The sequence below is a fragment of the Peromyscus californicus genome, unplaced genomic scaffold (genome assembly GCF_007827085.1).
Source record: "Peromyscus californicus insignis strain IS unplaced genomic scaffold, ASM782708v3 Scaffold_3__1_contigs__length_106647218, whole genome shotgun sequence".
Classification (NCBI taxonomy): Eukaryota; Metazoa; Chordata; class Mammalia; order Rodentia; family Cricetidae; genus Peromyscus; species Peromyscus californicus.
Genome location: NW_026294551.1, coordinates 7162740 through 7179933, shown reverse-complemented (window position 1 = coordinate 7179933; position 17194 = coordinate 7162740). Strand labels below are relative to the sequence as shown.

Here is a 17194-nt window from a genome sequence, read left to right as displayed (position 1 = left end):
GGAGGGGCCGAGGCAGTAAACAGTCAGAAGAGGTGAGGAACAGCAGTACCTGGGGGCTCTGGAAAGAAGAGTCGGCACTTGGAGGTGGCCCCAGGCTTGGGCCCAGAAAACAAGAAGGCTAGGTGGGGGTGACTCGGGGTGGTGGTGGGAAAGAAGCCACCTCCTCCACACTCAGAACTGTGTGTGCATGGGTAGTGCACCTCCAGACAGAACACAGAGGTCTTCGGGTTCTTTCCTCTGCCCAAGAGAGCTCAAGGAGGAGCTAGAGGCTGTGCACACTCCCTGCTCTCTGAGCTCAAGTCCAGAATGGGATGCGAGTTCACTGTTGACAAGGAGGAGGGACATGTGAGGGGCAGGGGGCTGGATGTGACCCTGCATGCATGTGGCTCCTGAGGGACTTAACCACATCTCTAACCTTGGTGTGGTGGAAGAGCCATGAGGACACACTCTGAGGACCTCCCTCTGGACTAGCCTTTGCTCTGGTTTTCATCTCCATACCATCACAGGGCTCAACACAGTGAGTTCCCACTTCTCCATGATCCATGCCTAGTCAAGGGTAGCCCAGGCCTCTCCAGACCCTGAGGGAAATCCTCTGACCAACCCCAACACACACATACACACACTACACACACCCTATATGCACACTACACATATATACCACACACACACACACACACACACACACACACACACACACACACGCACAATGCATACACCTTATATGCACAGCACACACACACACACACACACACACACACACACACTACACACACCTATATGCACACTAATATATAAATTCACACAAAATACACACATCCTATGTGCACACACCATACAGAGAGAGAGAGAGCGCCTTGGGAGCCGGGGCATGATCAGGACCTCAGGTTCTCCACATCTTCCAGAATCTTCCTCACAGAGCTTTCCCACACTGAGCCTGACACAGACTGTGTCCAGCCCCTGCCTGTCCAGGCCTGGGAGACTCTGAGGCAGTTAGCAGACGTGATTCTACAGTCAGGCACACTTGAGGCCACAATACTGACGTACCTTGCTTCTAGGCCCCCTGGTCTTCGGGAGGCCCTGGGGAAAACAGGTGGTACAGTGGAGTGGGGGTGAAGCTAAAAGAGACAGTCTGGGCTCCCAGAATGAGCTGGGCAAGTACCAGTTACACCAGTCTACCCAGCCTGGCTCTCCAGCGGTGGCCATGACCAGTGGGTGAAAGAGAAGGGACTGGCCTTTTGTGAGAGGGGATGTGCTAGGGAGTGAAAGACCAGGCATTTGGCTGAAGAGCCTGGCTGAGAAACCTCCCTTCTTGGGTGTATGAGGAGGGGGTACCCAAACTCTTCCGTTACAATAAGTAGGAAGCAGTAAGTTTCCAGCCTGAAAAAGAACAGGACCCCGCTCCCACCCCTAAGAAGGGCTGGAGAGGATGGGTGGGTGGGGAGGTGATGTACCTGCAACAGGTCAAGCTGCCCCCCCCCTTCACATTCTATTTCTAATTCAGGTCTGATGTCATCTAGCCCCCAGGACCAGTCAGTCCCTAAGCACCAATCCTCTCGTAATTCAGGGTTTTTCAATGAGGTGACTCAGGGACTCCAACACTGCTCAGAAGTGGTGCTCTGGAATGCAGCCTGGAGAGGCTACACCTCTCCTTCAGAGTGTGGACAGGGTTTTGAGGGAGATGATCCATGTGACCTTTGCTCTTGGAGAAGAGGCTGCAGGGATGGCAATCGTGAGGACCTCTGGTCCCCACCACGGGTTGTGGCAACTTGCAATTAATTCACTTTGGTCTGAGGAGAGGAGAACCTTTCATCTGTGGAGAAAGAGACAGATAGAAGCCGGGTTTAGAAGATAGCCCTCAAGACATCATTTCCTTCCAAGACCAGCCACTCCGATGACTTAGCTACCCCCTCTCTCCTCAGGCTGGTGGTCAGGAAAGGGGCACTGACTCCCCCAGTCCCTGAATTGTGAGCCAGACCGCCTTCTCACGGCCAGCCTTGCCCCTTAGATACCAAACGGAAGGGCAGTGAGCTTGTGGGATGCTCCAGTGGGCAGGAGGGACAGGTGAGGCTTTGAGCTGCTATGATTGCTTTTCTAGACATGCAGTTGTGCCTCCAAGGCTGCGGTTGGGCCTGTTGGGAGCAGGGCTTGGGGACAGTAGATAAAACACATCGGCCTTGAGAGAGTGGGCAGTTGAGATGAGGTGTTGATGAAACACCTCCATCCCAGAGCAGTTGGCTGCTCCCCAGGCTCTAGAGCCAAACCCAACCCAAGATCAGGTCATCTCCGCAGGGAACCATGATGAGGCATGGGGTGAACTGTAGTCTAGTCCTTGATCCTCCACTGCCTCACCTGTGGCACACTGGGAATGGAACTTAGGATTCAACAAAAACATTTGCTCAAGGACCTGGAAGGAGTGAGGGCTCAAAAACATCCCAGCTTTGGGGCTGGGAATGTAGCTCCGTGGGTAGAGAGTTCTTGCCTAGCATGCACAAAGCCTGGGTTCAGACCCCAGCACTTGGAAGGTGGATCAGAAATTCAAGGTCATTCTCAGCTATACAACAAGTTTAAAACCAGCTTGGGTTCCAGGAGACCCTGTCTGAAAGGCTTTTAAAACCCTAGCCATGATTACTCTGAATGTATCCCACGTGTACTAAAATGCTCATTCCCCCCCGAACCCCCTCATTTGGATTACCCCAGGACTGTATCAGCTATGATAAGAAAGCCTCCAATTAGCAAACTGGCTAGTTGTTTTGTTTGTTTGTTTCTGAGCTGGTGATAATGGACCTCTTGTAGTTGATGACAGCTTTGATTTTTGTGGAATAAGGTGTTAAGCCCCCTCCCATTACTGAAAAGGTAGCTCCCCTGTCCCATACCGCACTCACAGCTCTGTGTCCTCCAGGGCCGGTGGGCGCTCCAGCGCCTGCCTGCGCCTCCTCACGGCCCCCAGAATCTTCTTCCGAGGCCCCAGGGGCACGCTGATACTGCGGAGGTCGAGGTCTGAGCACAGCATCAGGGCCTCCAGGTCAATCTTCTCCTGCCGCAGGAGGGAGGCAAAGTCCTCCAAATACAAGGAAGCCAGGAAGGTCTCCAAGGGGCTGGTCTCAGGCTCCAAGTCCTCATCCAAGCCCAAATCTAGCTCATCCCAGGGTAACTCCTCCCCACAGCTGCGGTCCTGCAAGCTGTTGGCACTGCCCAGGCTGTCATCGTCCAGGCTGGGGGAACTCTGCAGCCGACCCCGCGCTGTCCCTGGCCCGTCCAAGCCCCCGTCCTCGTGGCCCAGCCCGTGCAGCCCGCTGCTCAGATAGTTCCTTCGAAACACCATCGTCCCCAGACCGGGGCGAGTAAACAAGGAGTCGTGGCCTGAGTCGGTGCTGACCTCCGAGTGGGCAGGCTCGGCAGCCAGTGTGGCACGAGAGACGCTGTCCTCATCCGAGAGGAACATGTCCCTGAGTGGGGCACGGCCCCATTCTTTGGGGTTGGCGTAGGTGCCCTGGCGCACAAACATCACATCGCTGCCTAGCTGCAGGCCCGAGAGCGACCGGACGCTTTTGCGCCCGTCCTCAGAGACCTTGAAGGTGCCCTCGCCCCCCTGCTTGCGCCTCTCCAGCTTCTTCTGGATCTTGCCCTTGCCCTTGGCCGTGCCGTGCAGTGTGGCCTGCGAGTAGGGCAGCTGGCTGCCCAGCGTCAGGTGCTGCAGCCGGCGGCTCAGGGTACTGGACGTGAGACTGGAGAAGCTGAGCGTGTCGGAGCGCTCGGCCAGCTCTCGCCGGTAGCGCCGCTCCATGCGCTCGTGGTGCTTGCGCTGCATCTTGGCGCACTCGCGGATGCGCCGCTCTGCCTCGCGGAAGGCCTTGTCCTTCAGCTTGCCCACCAGCTTCGGGTTGAGGCTGCTCTGCTTGGCTGCGATGGAGTCCAGATAGCGCACGCACTCCATGTGGCCCTTCATAGCGGCCATGTCCAGTGGCGTGTGGTAGTCATTGTCCAGGCACCAGATGTTGGCCCCGAAGGACACGAGGAAGGACAGGCAGTGCAGGTGGCCATTGGAAGCTGCCAGATGCAAGGGTGTGTTTCCCCAGATGTCACACTTATCCGGATCACCCCTGAGAGGAAGGATGAGTCCTTTTAGCAAGTCAGACCGTGGGCTCAGGTTGGAGGTATAAGAAATCTGGGTTGGGGGGAACCAGAAAAAGAAAGGAAAACCCAGAGACATTGAGAGCATCCTGGGCCTGCAGCACAGCATCCCCTAAAGCAGAGGTTCTCAATCTATGGGTCGCGAACCCAATAGGGTCACATATCAGATATCCTGTATATCAGATATTTACATTACGGTTCATAACAGTAGCAAAATTACAGTTATGAAGTAGCAACGAAGTAATTTTATGGTTCAGGGGTCACCACAACACTGTATTAAGGGTCGCAGCATTAGGAAGGTTGAGAACCATTGACCTAAAGAAATCTATGGGGCTGAGCCCTAGACTCCGAGGAGATGAGCCAACAGATGTATCAGGACTGAGCACAGCACCGGGGTGTGGGAGTGTGGTGGATGGTCCAACCTACAAAGGGGCGGGGCTACCTAGGAGGCGGGGTGGGGCGGGCCTTCCTCTACAGAAGGGAGGGCTGGGAATCTCAGGGGATAAATATTTGATGCGCTGAAAGAAAAGAGTGAATTATTCATGGACCCTGCGGGGAGCTGGCCCAGAGAGGTGGTGGGCCAGGGCTGAGTCTGGGTCTCTAGGCGGGTGAGGTGGTTTGTGAAGCCACATGTTACAGGGTGATTGTGTGAGAGGACTAGAGTGTGGTGTGTGCTGGGCTTAAACCTGGAAGAGCGTGAGAGGGTGCGTGCTGGCATGCAGTGGGCACCACCATGTCTGCAGGGAGCAGGGCCAGGCCTGGCAACGCCAGTGTTAGAGCAGGTGTCGGGTCTTGGCCTGGGCCATTAGGGGACTGTGGGGACAGCCAGAACTGGAAAGGAAGAGGGCCTGAGACCTGACTGTACCGCTCTCCCTTGTTCAGGTTGCCCTTTGAAGCCGGTGGCCTGGTGCCCTCCAGCAACCCTCTGTAATGTCCTCCGGGTCTGACTCCCGCCCATAGCCCAGCTCCTGCTGGCTTCTCTGGGAATCTTGCCTCTCTCTCTCTCTGGTCCTAGCATAGGGCCCTGCTCCACACTAATGAGGCCACAAGGCCAGCCCAGAGCTGGGGAAAGAATCACTCCCTTGTCTCAACACCTCCCAGCACACCCCCACTTCAGCTTACCCCTCTGATTGCCAAGTCCATAGACCCTCCCTCATCAAGTACAAATCCTTGCCTCTGTAGAACTTGAGGGCTTTGGAGAGCCAAGGACAAGCCCTCTTTCCTTTACACCCCTGCATGAGACTCCCATGAGTCTCTCTGAGGATGCACAAGGGGATGGAACACTGTGTGCCCTGCTGGAGTCTTGGCCTCTAAGTGCTAACAGTCTAATCCCGACTGTTCCCACCTGCTGTTAGACCCAGGGACCTGTCAGAGGGAGAAAGAAACCCTTCACCCATGCATTCAGGCCCTCCAAATACCAGGGCCAGCACAACCCCTGCCCCTCCCCTTGACCCCTAGAGCCTGAGTCATTCACATGAGCCCTCTTGGGGCAGGCATCCTTTTCCTGTCCAGGCCACACCAGTATGGGGCCAGCCCTAGCAAATTGTTGATGTTAGGATTTTCAAGTAATGTGATTTAGTTCCCTTCCCCCAACTCACTTCAGTGACCCTGGATCCTTCATTGCTTGACCCCTCCAGGTGGACTCTGTGCCCACCCTCCCTCCACACACCATGGCTTCCCACTCCTAGGTCCTGCCGTGGGGGAGGGGTACAGAGAGCTCATCCCTGGCTGAACCAGTGACATTTGGTAGTGTGGACAGTGCCCATAAATCTCAGGAGTGGGGCGGTGAGAAGACGCAGGTCCGTGGGAGACTCGTCCTGTGGGAGCCATTGGTGCTGTGGGGACAGCCTTTTGACTCCCAGGTTGGGGAGTAGGCAGTGAAGGTCTCTCTTTCTGGCCCCCACTTGTAGGCCCTTGGAAACCAGGTTCCCACCTTCCCCTCATTCTTGCTTCCAGGTGCCCCCAACCCCCAACCCAGCAATGTCTTTGACCTTTGACTTACTCTGCAGCCCCCATCCCATAATCATAGACACCCCCTCATTTTAGTTCCTCTCCTCTAAGCCCTACATACAGTGCCCAAGTGTCACAAGCCTCAGCTGATCTCCCCTCCACGTGTGTCTCTCAAAGTGTGGCAGGCTGCACCACCTTAGAGGCTATCCATACGGAAGAGGGCACCTCAGGGGAAAGGAAGGGTAAGCAATGACACGAGGTTCGGGACACAGGGTTCTTAGGGTTGCCTGCTGGCTGGGGGCAGAGGGTATACTCACCCTCGGCTCACAATGAGACGCAGCGACTCCAGGTTGCCATGGTAGGCAGCCCAGAGGGTGGGGGTCATGCCATCTTCGTCGGGGGCATTCAGCTCCTTCCGGGTGGCCTCCTTGAGGAGTTCCAGGTAGCCATCCCTGGCGGCCCGGTGATACTGGTCATTCATGGCGGCCCGAGTTGGAAGGGTCGGGCAAAGGGCACTGAGAAATGGCCCCCGACGGGGAGGGCAGCCGGGTTAGGGCTGAAACATGGGTTTGAGGGAAGGGTCTGGGCAGGGGCCTGTGCCACCAGCCCCTGCTGCTGCAGATGGAGGATGCGGAGCGCCAGAGCCACGACTACAGACTACACAGGACATCTGAGCCGTGCACCAGGGGAGGGAGGGAGGGGGGAAATCTCTCACTGCTCAGGAGCCGCCCAGGAGCTTCCCCTGGGTCCTAAACGCCCTGCTTTTCAGCACACGGGTGACTCTAGTGAAGTCCAGCTCTCTCGTGCCAAAAGCGTCTACTCTGGCGTTGGGCCCCTTGAGGTTCAGTAGAGTGACATTTAGTATGTCTTCGACAGAGTTCCGGGTGCTGAACTCCCTGATTTCTTCACGCGTCAAAAGGAACGGGCCAAGGGTGGGAGAGTGGTGTCTGAGGGTGGGATGGAAAGGCAGTTCTGATCCGGAGGACGGTGGCCTAGAGGGTCGGGAAGACCCACTCACTGCAAGACAATCCGCGAGCAGGGCACAGCAATCCCTGCAGAGCTAGCCTAATCGCGTGGGGTCGGACAACAGCTTTCCAGCAGGAGGCGCTAAACTACTGCAAGCCGGCTTCGGGCACCGCATGGGAACCAGACTTTGCAGCATCCAACAAGCATCTCCGGGAAGCAGTAGTAAGGGATACAGGAAGACCGAACTTGGATCACTCTGAGGGCAGGTGGGGAAAGGGAGAACCGTTGTCCCGATCTCGGGGCAGCAAGCAAGATCCAAGATATAGGTGGCTCCTGAGCTGCAACGGCATCTAGGTGCAGGCTGGCACTGGGGGTGGGGGTCAGCTCTACAGGCTTTGGGTGGGTGCTATCTCTTAGTACCAGGCTGCGGTGGGTATTGGGGGCGGAAGACTCTCTAGGTACCGCAGTATGGGGCCGCGCCTGGACTCTGGCCACGCCAGCGCAACAGGGTGAGGGGATCTTAACAGGTAAATATAAATCTCACCTTATCTGGCTTCCCTAAATTCAGCTCGGAGAAAAGATGGATCATGTGAGTGGGACTGAGAGGTTTATGGAGCCGAGCTCTTGTGGCTGTAAATCATTCTGCCCTCTCCGGTATAAAGCACTGGTCCAGCCCGGCGTGGGAGAGAGGAGACGCTCGCTGCCCCTTGACCCCCAACTTGGTGTTGGCTCCCGGTGCAGCCAGGTGCGTGCCCCCGTCAGATTTGGGGAGTGGGACCTTGTGCGGGATCCCGCCTAGTGCCACTACTTCTTTCTGTACAATATTTCCGGTCCAGGTGGGAAAGGTTCAGTCTTCAGTTTTTCTCTTCTTCCCCGGTACTTGGTCTAGCACCCTTAGTCCCCACATTCCGGGGTCCCCAAATCCAGGGATCATGTAGGAGGAAAAGAAGAGCTCCCCGGGTTGACCTGGAATCCTGTCCTCCTTCACCCTCCCCCCACAGTGATCCCTTCAACCTCCTCCAGCCGCCCCACCATGTCGGAGGAGCTGGTCCCGCATCCCAAGGAGAGCCTGCCGGGACCTCGGGCAAGCCCCCGCGAGGTGTGGAAAAAGGGCGGCCGCCTACTGTCGGTGCTGTTGGCTGTCAACGTGCTGCTGCTCGCCTGCACGCTCATCAGCGGCGGTGCCTTCAACAAGGTGGCCGTGTATGACACCGACGTGTTCGCGCTGCTCACCACCATGATGCTCCTGGCCGCGCTGTGGATAGTCTTCTATCTCCTCCGCACTGCGCGCTGTCCGGATGCCGTGCCCTACCGGGACGCGCATGCCGGCCCCATCTGGCTCCGAGGTGCCCTGGGAGATGGGGACAAGAGCAGGGTGGGCACGGTGGGGAGCTGCAGTCTGGGGCTCATGGAGGATCTGCAGGGTGTGAGTTTGGGTAGATAGGTGTAAAGTTCCCTGGGAAGAGTGATGTGGCCAGAGCTCATTGGGGTGGGATGAAGATGTAGGGTGGAGGGAGGGAAACGGACCGGTCCTAGAGGGTAAAGAGAGGTGGAGGATTCTTTGCCTTGTCTAAAGATTGGACAGAGATGGTCATGCACAGCTTTTGACTGTGAGCAAAAAACGTACAAGATAATAGCAGCTAACAAGTTCTGTCTCAAGGCTTTCCCCTTGTCTGTGCAGCGGAGGGGACACAGATTGTCCACCCTCTTCCCACTCACTCACACGCTCATCTTCCACCTACCTATTCATCTCCCAGCCCTTCAGTTTGCCCATGCACCTGTTCATCCATTTATCTGTCCCTCACCCTCTCCATGCATTCCTCCACCCATCCACCTGTTAATGCCCTCATCCATCCACCCAGTAATCTCTCAGTCCATCCATTAGTCCATTCATACATTCATGCATCCATCCATTCATTCTACCAACCTCTCCACTCATCCACCTATCCACCTGTTCATTTACACACTCAACCTTCAATCCACCCATTCATTCATCTTTCAGTCACACATTTGACCCTTCATGTATTCATCCATCCATTCACTCATCCTCTCACCCTCTCTACTGGCCCATTCTTCCATCCAATTGTCTACCCATTCTCTCCACCCCTCCCAACTAGCCACTCCCCCTCAGAACCTATCCTCCACCCTACAAGCCCTCTCTCCTGCCTCTCTGATGTACTACTCTCCTGCTGGCCCTGATTCAGGTGGGCTTGTGCTGTTTGGGATTTGTACCCTTGTCATGGATGTCTTCAAGACTGGTTACTACTCCAGTTTCTTTGAGTGCCAGTCGGCCATCAAGATCCTGCACCCCATCATCCAAGCTGTGTTTGTCATTGTCCAGGTGGGTAGAAGGAATGTCCCCATATGGGGAAGAGCCTGATGCTTGGCAAGAGCTCAGGAGATCTGAACTCCACACGTACCCACCCCCCAACCCTGAGCAATTCAGTAACTGGAATCCGACTGTGGTAGGGATCATATGAGCCCATAAACAGGGAAACGCTGACTCATGAAGTGGTGTCTAAATGTGAATTCCTACTTAGGGGTGCTGCAATTTTATTTCAACCTAAGTGGTGCCAGTAATTAACACCTAGGAGGTGCAAGTTGTGACAGCTGGCCCTGTCTGATAGAACCTCGGGTGTCCATGGAGGGCATCAGTCTCTGACTAGGGTTGTGCTATGGCCATGACCATGGCTATGGCTTGTTTGATCTCCATGTTTGCTATTTGTTTAGGAGGCAGGGCATCCCGTAACTGTGGTTTTTCAGACAAGTTCAAATCAATTTCTTTTCTTTTTCCTCTTGTGACTCACTTCACGCAGCCCAGACTGGCCTTGAACTCCCGAGCGCGGGGATTTCGGGAGTGTGTCACACCTGGCGTGTCACACCTGGCTCTCTAGGTTTTTTTGTTTTAATGTGTTGCATAAAGACCATTTTGAAAGTGCTGACTCAGCTGCGGCAGGACTGCTCTTGCATGGGACCAGAAGAGAAGTTCACCTTGTAGTACAAGGAAGCTGACCAGGAATGGTGCCATGCCTTGAAGCATCCGCCTGGCACCCAGATGTCCACAGTGCCACACACATGTGTCTGTGGCACTTTATGTAGCTTTAGTCTTTTACATTTTATAAGTTTGAAGAGTGCTCAGGAAAAATGAAAACACAAATACCCCCACATCAGTAAGTCCCATGGCAGGGACTCATCGATAGTCAGACGAGGGTAAAGTCTTTCAGATCCACAAAATCTCCTTCCTTCTTCAGAAGGAAGAAGACAGCAGGGGATGTGGACAGAGAGGCCAGAGGTGTTGATAGGACAGTTAAGAGTTCAAGGCAACTCTCTGCTACATAATGAGTTCAAGGCTAGCCCTTGGGAAGCAGAGGCAGACAGACATCTGTGAATTTGAGGCCAGCCTAGACTACGTATGGAGTTCCAGGTCAACCAGCGCTGCATAGAGAGACCCTGTCTCAGCAACAATAAAACCCAGAGGCCGTTTTTACCTTGAGCAAGATCTAGTCTGAGCCTGGCCTTGCTCCCAGAAGTATGTCACTTGGTAGCCAAGACTCCATTTGCCCCTGTATCACTCCAGGCCCTCCAAATCTCATCAAGATGAAAATGTCTTACATGCGAAGTTTGATCTAATCTTTAAGGAACAGAGAGCCACTTTTTTTTTAAAGCAAGCTGAAGTATAGAGTAGAAAGAAAAATTATTCCTTTTCCTTTGTAACGCTAAAATAAACTTGGTTAGTCTAAGGGTTATTGGGATAGAGAAAGTGTCATACTGGGTGTGGGTGGGCACTGCATTCTGAGACTAGCCCATGTACACAGTATTGAAACTGTCCCCCTCTCTCTGTGTAGACTTACTTTCTCTGGGTCTCTGCTAAAGACTGTATCCACACCCACCTGGACCTGACCCGGTAAGAACCACAGTTCAGTGTCTGTGGGCCAAGGGCTCACCTGGCATGAGAGAGGAGACTTGTCATCCGGGGTGTGGCTCTTCTCCCTAAGTCCCGGGTGGGGTTTCAGCCACCCCTTCCTCTTTGTCATCTTACTTTCCACTGCCTGGACCGTGCCCTTTCCCCTAGTGGGGCCTGAGCCTCAGGACACTCGCTGGCCCCCTCTTATCTGGCATCCCACCCGCCTGAGTCTTGCTTCCAAGTTCAACCCCCCTGTTCATCGGGGCCCGTTTCTCAGGAGGACTCCCCACCCTGCCTTGCTTTGCCAGGGACCCATAGTGAGTCCAAGACTCACGGGCCCTTTATTCTCCTCGCCCATCGTCCTGAAACAGGTGTGGGCTCATGTTCACCCTCACCACCAACCTGGCCATCTGGATGGCAGCTGTCGTGGATGAGTCCGTGCACCAGGCCCACTCCTACAGCAGCTCTCTCGGCAACACCAGCCACACCCGCCTCGCCCCTGACCGTGAGTCCCCTGTTAGCGCTGGTCCTGTGGCTGCCAGGCACTGGCTGGGCGCGTTGCGTGTTCACAGTCAGTCAACCACGCCTTTGCCAGGGCACGGTGGTAAAGGGAGAAGCCCTGGGCCTCCTCCACTCCAGGCGCTCCCTCGGAGTTGTGAGTAGGGGCAACAAGGAACCAGAGAGTATGGTGTATTTCCTCACCCTCGAGGGTACAGTCTTAGCCACACCGTCCAGATCTCCATCCCACCGAGAAGGAGCCCAAGGACGAGAGTGACAGCATTGAGGAAGGGAAGTGAGACAAAGTGGTTCAGCCTTTCCAGCCAGGGGAGAAAGGAAAGGCAAGAAATCCGCCCCCCATGTTATGACGTCATGATGACATCATCGCTTGGACATATGACTGCTTTGCTTGGTGCAGAATGCCTCAAATGTTCTACTTAACAACTTCCCTTTGGAGATACATATCACTAATGTTACTAATGTTCCCATTTTATAAAAGCAGACACTAGGCACAGAGAGGCTAAATAGTTGCCCAAGGTCACACAGCCTAAAATGGAAGTGTTCAAATGCACCTTTGCTTTTAGCCAGTGAGTTACCCTGAGAAAGAACACCCTTCACAGTCCACTCACTGGTTCTAGATCTCTGGACTTCTCCTCTATCCAGGACCAAACTAGATAACTAAGACTCCCACATATACCAACCTCTACTGTCACAAGGGAGGCTTCAGAAATTGGAACCATGACCCTGGCCTGCAAAGAGACCCCAGTGTAGAAGGACTGATAAGAGCCACCTGGTGTATGCAGGGAATCTTGATGATGGAGAAGACAGCCCCAGACAGGTGGTCACCTTAACAGGTGACACTCCAGAGCAGGAGAAGCTATAGCATTCGGAGTTACGCGTTTTTCCTTGGCTCACCCATTAATTCTCATGCCTCACTGGCCCTCAGATTCTTCATCCACAGATCCCGCTGGGGAAGCTCTGGAGCCAAAAGAGCCATTTGCAGAGGACCCAGGCATCCTAGACAGCACATTCTGAATTCCCCCTCATCGTGGCACAAACCACAATGATGGAAATCGTGGTGGGGGTCGGTCTGGACACAGCAGCTGGAGCTCTGAGCTGTCAAATGTGGAGAGAGCTGTAGGGAGCTGAGCTAGGGGAGAGTGCTTCCTTTTATGAGGACCAGAGTGTGCCTAACTCAGGGAGCAAAGTGTCCTCATGGATCAGGAGGCACTGGAGAAATGGAGGTGCTCAGATTTGTAGTTCTCATTTTCTTTTTAATTTCTGTTTGAGTGTGTGTGTGTGTGTGTGTGTGTGTGTGTGTGTGTGTGTGTGTGCAAGCCAGAGGTCAACATTAAGTGGTTCCTCAATTCCTTCTGTATTTTTACAGGTATTTATGTATTTTTAGACTCTCTCTCTCTCTCTCTCTCTCTCTCTCTCTGTGTGTGTGTGTGTGTGTGTGTGTACAGAGGTCATAAAACAACTTTCAGGAGTTGGGTCTCTCGTTCCACCTAGGAATTACACTTAGGTCATAGGGTTGGTGGTAATTGGTGGCAAGCACCTTTTCATCTGCTGAGCCATCACTCTGGCCCTCCACCTCATTACTTTCTGAGACAAGTTATCTCATTCAACCTGGCCCTCACAGCCTCAGCTAAACTGCCTGGCCAGCAAGCCTCAGGGATCCCCTGCCTCCACCATGCCAAGCTTTTTACATGGGTACTGTGGAGTCCAACTCTGGTTCTTTCTTTTTTTATTTTTTTTTTCAAGACGGGATTTCTCTGTGTAGTTTTGGTACCTGTCCTGGATCTCCCTCTGTAGACCAGGCTGACCTCAAACTCACAGAGATCCACCTGGCTCTACCTCTCAAGTGCTGGGATTAAAGGCTTGTACCACCACCGCCCGACTCCCAACTCTGGTTCTTATGCCTGCATGCCAAGTGCTTTATAAACTGAGGCTTCTCCAAGCCCCAGATTTTTATTGTTTTACTTTTTTATTTTTAGCACTGATTTGTCTTGTAGTGTCTGGCACAACCAATAATTGTGGAATGAGTGAAGACTCTAGACCCTGTGAGGTCCTTTGGGCTGCGGTGGTGCCTGGCAGAGAGAACCACCGCTTCACTTGTCACAAACTAGGAGAGGAGGGTAGAGCCCAGCCCTGTGTCCTTCTCCCCACAGCAGAGCGTGCAGGCGGCACAGCTGGAGGAGACCCGTGCTCCTGCAGCACAGCCATCTGCCAGATCTTCCAGCAAGGCTACTTCTACCTATATCCCTTCAACATCGAGTACAGCCTCTTCGCTTCTACCATGCTGTACGTCATGTGGAAGAACGTGGGCAGACTGCTTGTGTCCACCCATGGCCACGGCCACATACCGTCCAGGGTCAGCCTCTTCCGGGAGACCTTTTTCGCTGGTCCAGTCTTGGGCCTGCTACTCTTTGTTGTGGGCCTGGCTGTCTTCATCCTCTATGAGGTCCAGGTGAGTGGAGAGAGAGGCCATACCCAGCAGGGCCTGGTCACCTACTACAGCTTCAACATCGTCTGTTTGGGGCTCATGACTTTGGTCAGCCTGAGTGGCTCAGTCATCTATCGTTTTGATCGTCGGGCCATGGACCACCATAAAAACCCAACACGTACCCTGGATGTAGCCCTGCTAATGGGTGCCGCCCTGGGCCAGTATGCCATCTCCTACTACTCCATTGTGGCCGTGGTGGTGGGCTCACCCAGGGACCTGCTGGGGGCACTCAATCTGTCACATGCTCTGCTCATGATTGCCCAGCACACCTTCCAGAATGTGTTCATCATTGAAAGCCTCCACCGAGGACCGCCTGGGGCTGAGCCTTGTGAAACGCCCCCCAAGGAGCCCTGCCAAGGCATCACCTTTGCCAACCTGGATGCCATTCACACCTTGCCCTCCTGCCCACCCACCCCCAGGCTGGTCAGCCCCAACCCAGAAAGTCCCCAGGAAGCAGTGGCCATCATCTCAGCCCCCAGGTGCCATTGGCGACGTCGGTGCCTAAAAGACATCTCTCTGTTTCTTCTACTCTGCAACGTCATTGTGAGTAGTTGAGGGACAGGAGGGTGAGTGGGGTGGGGATGCTTCTAGATTGGGGGAAGATTGCTGACTGCTTAACCTTCTCTGTCTTGCCAAAGACTCATTCTAGAATTTTACACAGGAGCAGATTCAGAAAGAGACAGCTGCAGCCTTTGGGCAAACAGCCTTTCAGGGCGCAGGGAGCATGCAATCCCAGCCCTCTGGCGTGTTGGCAGCTGATGAGGGGTCCCGGGGAAGGCTGACATGGGGGCTGGGTGGAAGTGAGAGGGATCTGAGAGCTGATGTGGAGGGGTGAAGGCCCTCACCCCCAGGTGGGAGGTGTGACTGCTCCCAGGATCTTGTGACCTGCTGGCTTCTCAGAATAATTGGAGCAGCCTCAGGAAGTCGCAAAGATCAGCGTAAGTGTGAGCAGTCTGTTGGCAGGCTGCAGCGGAGGGGCTACTGGGAAGAGCGGTGTGTACAGCAGCTGCCCCCTCTCAGATGACTTGGCAAGGAGTGAGAGGCTTCATCCAGTACAAGTATGTCCTCTGGAAAGAAATACCCCAAAGCAGAAACCCTCATAGTAAGATGGCACCCCCAAAGAGGAACATTCCTAGTATAGCTACACCCAGCATAGCCGAGCTCCAGTGCAGACACGATCCCCAACACAGAAATATCTGATACAGAAATATGCACCTATGAGGACAGTCAGCCTCTGGATCTGCAGGCCCCAGGATTTGCCCAACCCTTAGATGGAAAATACTAGGGAAAAAATTCCGATCATATTGAACATATTTTTTCCTTGTCATTATGCTCTAAACAAAACAAAGTGCAAACTATTTCTATAACATTTATATATATTGTGGACACAGTAATTTGAAGTATACAAGAAGATGTATGTAAGTCATTTTATGTATCTTTTTACGTAAGGGAATTGAACATCCTTGTGTGCTGGTTCCCAAAATATTGCTTCCAAGACCAGTTCTTTAACCAGTCTACACCAAATGATAACTGTGGATCTCAGGCATATCCTGAGGCTGGGAATATGAACCATGAAGACTTCCAACAGTCAATTTTGCTTTAAAGAAAAAAAAACATTTCAGTCTTCAAGCTCTGGCCTTACCAGGAGAAGCAATAAGACTCAAAGCCTCATTTTATCTAGGGCCCACTTTGGTAATATGGCCTCTCTGCCTCTGCCCCTCCCCCACCCCCAGCCCGGCCTTGAGGTTGAGAGCTACCTTCCAGCCGTTCTTGCTCCACGTATCTGAGTCCAAACCACTCTTGGAAGCATCCTCCCACTGCTCATTTTCTAGAAGAGAAGCAGACTCAGGAGAGGCTGCGATGTCCCCCGAGAATGGAGTTAATTGGCATAGGGGTTAGGCTAGCCTTGAGGACTTTCTGTCTCCGTATCCCACACCCATAAGGAAGGTCTGAGTTCCTATGTGGAGGTGAAGCAGGAGTCTAGCCTTTGACTTCTCCCACACATGGAAGGGACAAGGAGGAGACGTGAAACAGGAGTAGCACTCCTGGAGGGCTGGAGTGGGGCGGCCTCCTGGCTAGGCTTTGACCCGCACCACCCCCGCACCCCCCACCCGTCCCCTAACCCTTCCCTCGGCTTGATTGAGTCTACGTCAGTACTCAAACACACTTCTTCCCAGTGGCCCCTTCACCCTTCAGCTGCTTGTATCAACTTCTCACATCACCTTCTGGAACTTCCATCTGATAGGGAGGCCAGGGGTGGGAGGAGTGACTTCAGGTGGTCCCCAGACTAGGAGTGGACCAGTTCAATTAGACACACTTCCTCCGCTCCTCACCCAGGCCCTGTCCTCTCTGCTAGAGGTGGGTGACAGTCTCTGATGGCCACCAAACTAGAAGGCTGGGATCCCATTCTTTCATGCCCAACAAAGCCCACAGAAGTCACAAGCAGGCTCCTAATGCACCCCTCTCCCCCAACAGCTATGGATCATGCCTGCCTTCGGCGCCCGCCCACACTTCAGCAATACCGTGGAGGTAGACTTTTACGGTTACTCCCTTTGGGCGGCCATCGTCAACATCTGTCTGCCATTTGGCATCTTCTACAGAATGCATGCTGTCTCCAGTCTGCTGGAGGTCTATGTGCTGTCCTGAAGCGCCACACAGAAACAGGACAGAGGAACCCCAGCTCCTCTGGGAGTGAATTGGGCTGGCACTCACTCCCTGCCTGCCTGAAACTAGACTTTTCATCGAAGTTTATTTTTCCAGGATGAATTTTTAAATCAAAATTGAGACGTGTCCATCTACTCCTGCATGATCCTGGAGCCTGGGGAGACCCAGGCAGGGAAATGAGTCCCTGCAAGCATTCCCTAGGACCAGACAGGATCTGGAAATGTGGTCTCTGGCTCTATCACTAATCCCAGTCATGTGGCCTGTGCACTGTCTGGAGCTAGGAACCAATAAACCTGCAACCACACTTTTGTCCCCAATTCTTGTCTCAGCTGCCTTGCCCGCGATGATCACAGGAGAGGAACCTGGGGGTCTGAGCTGGAAAGGCTCAAGGTTTTCAGACATCCACGTTTTCAGTGGGTGAGCTGAGCTGAGTCCAAGCTGAAGGCTTTCTCAACAGTGGATGACAGGGTGACTGGGAGGGACCAATGGAGTGCCCATGACCGTGACTGTCTTTCTTATGATCCAGGGGATGTTAGGGAAGACTGATTCAATCTAATGTTTACAAAGAAGGAAAC

General features: G+C 53.8%; 2 protein-coding genes across 4 annotated transcripts in view; one reads left to right on the top strand and one right to left on the bottom strand.

The window, feature by feature from the left end:
* Nucleotides 1-6754, bottom strand: part of Ush1g (USH1 protein network component sans) — a 6852-nt gene extending 98 nt beyond the window's left edge. The window contains exons 1-3 of one of the 2 annotated variants that reach the window (XM_052758128.1): nt 6399-6754; nt 2874-4100; nt 1-1810 (exon numbers count right to left, since the gene is read on the bottom strand). The exon at nt 1-1810 is cut by the window's left edge and continues 98 nt beyond it. In XM_052758128.1, coding sequence (XP_052614088.1) covers nt 2879-4100; nt 6399-6562 — 1386 coding nt within the window. In that variant the 5' untranslated portion in view covers nt 6563-6754 and the 3' untranslated portion in view covers nt 1-1810; nt 2874-2878. The remainder of the gene's footprint in view (nt 1811-2873; nt 4101-6398) is intronic. The other variant, XM_052758127.1, reaches the window with a different exon arrangement.
* A 111-nt stretch (nt 6755-6865) lies between these two features.
* Otop2 (otopetrin 2) lies at nt 6866-16923 on the top strand. 2 transcript variants are annotated; one of them, XM_052758124.1, is made up of 8 exons: nt 6866-7313; nt 7616-7792; nt 8049-8393; nt 9252-9388; nt 10893-10951; nt 11323-11456; nt 13621-14498; nt 16431-16923. In XM_052758124.1, the coding sequence occupies exons 3-8, from the start codon at nt 8081-8083 to the stop codon at nt 16599-16601; spliced, it is 1692 nt and encodes a 563-aa protein (XP_052614084.1). In that variant the 5' UTR covers nt 6866-7313; nt 7616-7792; nt 8049-8080; the 3' UTR covers nt 16602-16923. The 2 variants fall into 2 exon arrangements, with proteins under 2 accessions (XP_052614084.1, XP_052614086.1); XM_052758126.1 differs by having other exon boundaries at nt 6868-7313; nt 13624-14498.
* The last annotated feature ends 271 nt before the right edge of the window (nt 16924-17194 follow it).

Bases quoted from the DNA above. Each gene is read 5' to 3' on its own strand.
- Otop2 (XM_052758124.1), top strand. From the start codon at position 8,081: ATGTCGGAGGAGCTGGTCCCGCATCCCAAGGAGAGCCTGCCGGGACCT. The intron at 8,394-9,251 runs GTGCCCTGGGAG...GCCCTGATTCAG, and splicing joins CGGCCCCATCTGGCTCCGAG to GTGGGCTTGTGCTGTTTGGG. The intron at 10,952-11,322 runs GTAAGAACCACA...GTCCTGAAACAG, and splicing joins ACCCACCTGGACCTGACCCG to GTGTGGGCTCATGTTCACCC.